This window comes from Poecilia reticulata, linkage group LG3 (assembly GCF_000633615.1).
Source record: "Poecilia reticulata strain Guanapo linkage group LG3, Guppy_female_1.0+MT, whole genome shotgun sequence".
In the NCBI taxonomy this organism is placed as follows: domain Eukaryota; kingdom Metazoa; phylum Chordata; class Actinopteri; order Cyprinodontiformes; family Poeciliidae; genus Poecilia; species Poecilia reticulata.
Genome location: NC_024333.1, coordinates 31072300 through 31075654, shown reverse-complemented (window position 1 = coordinate 31075654; position 3355 = coordinate 31072300). Strand labels below are relative to the sequence as shown.

The 3355-nt window shown below is 37.3% G+C and overlaps 1 protein-coding gene across 1 annotated transcript in view; it reads right to left on the bottom strand.

Moving 5' to 3' along the window:
* Nucleotides 1-694, bottom strand: part of LOC103462851 (globoside alpha-1,3-N-acetylgalactosaminyltransferase 1-like) — a 21454-nt gene extending 20760 nt beyond the window's left edge. Inside the window, exon 1 of the mRNA XM_008405862.2 lies at nucleotides 516-694. Coding sequence (XP_008404084.1) covers nucleotides 516-577 — 62 coding nt within the window. The 5' untranslated portion in view covers nucleotides 578-694. The remainder of the gene's footprint in view (nucleotides 1-515) is intronic.
* Nucleotides 695-3355: the final 2661 nt, after the last annotated feature.

Here is a 3355-nt window from a genome sequence, read left to right as displayed (position 1 = left end):
AAAACATGTCAAGGAGAGAAGATTGGCTACAAACAGCCCTCCGTTAAGCAATGTGATTTGAAGTGGAGCAGTTCTCTTTTTAACCCCTGACATAATGGGATAGATTATATGCAAAGGGCAAAGGGTTGGATATATGTGTAAAAATGAAAAATAAATACAAGTCAAGTTTAACTCATAAATGATTCGCTGTAACTACATCCGAGAGTTCTTCAGAGACGATTTCGCAGTTCTTGAGGGAGGATATTTAGTAATGAGGCGGGCGRCCGACGCGACGCACCTTCGTTCACACAAATACATATTCTTATACTTTTAACACCCAGATTTAACGGATACGGGCAGCARATTTTCGCCTTCTCTGCATGATATTCTGAACAATGAAAAATAAGACACTTTTATACGCAATTTTCTTATTCGTTACAGACTTTATGCCTTCCCCCCCTATTTTTATTTATTTTTTTTTGTACTTTTCTTGCATCACTACATCAAAAATAATCAAGAAAAAGTCAAACACTTACACCAGGATGACAAGAAAAACTACCACGATCAAGACATGGGACTTGGTGATGTTCCGCTGCATTTTCAATCCGTTATGACGCGAACCACCGGACGTGAGTAAGAAAGCGTCGAGCAGAAGCTGAAGACAGATGCGCAGGTTCTGGGGCTGCTTGCTGGGACTTCCTGTCCGACAGGCGGTGGGAGGTAAACGATCTGGGCGTTAGCAGCCGTTTCTATAGGGCGGAACAAAAACACAAGGCGAGGGGGACGATGTTCTTATCGTCGTCACCATCACCAGGAAGCTGCACTGAAATGACAAGGGAAAGAAACATTTTCACTTCTCCTTTACATGGCTGATAAAACCACCAAATGAAAAAAAAGCAAGAAATTTGTCTTTTAGACTTGTTCGTCCGGATCAAAGYCTGTTTTATCTGAACTAATGTTTTTTCAAAAAAATATTGCATTTAATAGTAAATAAGAGTCACATGGTAAGTTACAAAAATAAATGCATGAATAAATTAAATAAATAAAAATAACAACAACAACAACAACAAAAAGTCAAACATGTTTTTATGGAACTCCAAAATAAAAAAAAAAAACATAAAAAATAAATGATTTTACATATTTCCAACGCTCTTCTTATAATGTTTCAGGAAGTGCTGAACCAGAAACAAAACGTAAAAGTTCTGTAACCAACAAGATGATAAGAAAAGAAGCAAAGTTATTGAATGGATTTGCTTTCATGAAAAATCATTTCACAGTAGCAATTAAATGTAAATGATGATGAATTCATGCTGGGTGTATTTCACTACAGTTAGCTTAGTAGGGCTTTCAAGTTTGATATAAAGTCAACTAAAAAAAAAACGAGTAAGTGGAACAAAGTTGAAATACTTATCACAATTTAAAAAGCTCCAAAACTTCTGCTGCACATAAAACAACTCAGTTATTACTTTAAAAATTATTTTTTGAGTTTAACTATTTAATAGTTTTGTAAATTTCAGTAATTTTACTTATGTCTGTTTTCAAGATATGCTGTTAGGTTTTACAGTGCAGATTAGTTGAGCACAGAATCTTAATGTTGCTTCTCTGTATTTGGATCCGATTCTGGGGGAGTAAAAYGGCTGAATGTGAAGAACAAGAGAGGCAGAGATGTGGCAAGAAGATAAAGTTACCAGAGTACTATCTATTGAAAGCAGAAAAAAAAAGGAGAAACGCGCTTCCATACACTTACCAAAGTTCCCTAAAGAGAAGAGAAACTCAGAAAAAGTGCTGGGAGACGTTTGTCAATTCCGTCAAATTTTTTTGACAGCACATCATTCATATCTGCAACATGAAGCAATTTCCACTTTTCCTGTTTTAACTAACTTCTACAACAATATTTAACACTTAAGATGACGAGTGAAACTCTGCTGCGGTTTAACTGAAATATGCAATGCCAGAAAGCAAGAACTCACAATGAAAGATAACAATGATCAACACTTTTTCACTCCTCGAATTCACCCGTGACCAAGGCGGAAGTTGGTGTCCGGATCGAAGTTTCACAAAAGGCCTTTTGCTTAAGTTGTCCCATCATTTCTGCTTACAAGATACAAAAATGCATCCGAGTTATCCAAATTGCACGAGGCCAAATCAAGGACGCTTGCTTGTGGAGCCAGTTTACTGTCTTTAAATAAACTATACGTAAAAAAAAAAAAAAAATCCAGTGTTATGAAACTGAGATCACATATAGCATAAATTAATAATAATGTCTCCTACAATAAAAGTTTGACGCAACAAAAAAAGTTTTATTCAAGAATAATTCTGTCTAGTTCTCATCAATACAAGTGTCATGAATTAAAGAGGATGATCAACTTTCTCTGAAAGCAGACAGTCTTTTGTTCTAGCTACGAATAAGAAACTGACTTCAGTGTCCGCCCTGTTAGACTCAACAGGGGAGATAAAGGCTTTTTGGCAAAGGATGGCTGCGAGTAAAATGCTCACCGCGGTCGCTTGGGCGCGCAACTGGGTTCAACCGCGTGTAGTAGCTTTGGAGAGATGTGGACATTCACTGCATGAAAAGTGGGATTTTCGACAGCTATTGACACCTAGTTCTGCCGTGCGCATGGAGATTGAGGGCTATCGGCAAGAGGTTTTTGTCAGAGTGGAAAATTGTAGGGCATTGCTAAGAATGGTCAAAAACTCTGTGTGTCCATGTTCCCCTGTCACTCCGCTCCCCTTGTGCCTAGCAGAGGTTTTCGTATTTAAATGAAGTTGCTCGGAACCATGCAAATGCATATCAACTGTTGAGCACTGGACCTTTTAACTCTCATTCCWGTTGTAGCTAACCCATTTTACCTTCTGGGTTTTGGCCAGGACCCTAATTGAGAAATAATGAGATTTAAGTATAAAACAKGCATTAATGCTGAAAATGTTCTAATGTTACAAAGTCGCACAAATGGAACAAATTTAGTGYGACATTCACCATCCAGCACTGAACMCATTTAGCTCAACTTAGGGATATAASCTTAACACTTAAGTCTGCATATCAAAGTACAGTTTTCAGGGTAAATCTGATGATACWTTGTCAACATTGCATGTCTGCCAAGCTCATCCAAGATTGTGTGGTGGAAGGCAGACCGAAGTGTTTCTGCCAACGTGAAAACACTGAGCTTTACATAWAGCATCAGTTGTGTCATCATGACAAAGTTCCWATCATTTGCACATGTAAAATTTTGGTCATTATAGTATCACAGGCTTATATTAAGTTATCAATTTCCTCTTCCCTTTTGTTATTCGTTCCACTGGGGAGAGGCAAGTTTTATAATCTATTGTAATCCTTTCATTTATATTGTTCAAATGTTTATTTTTCCTTCTGTATTAA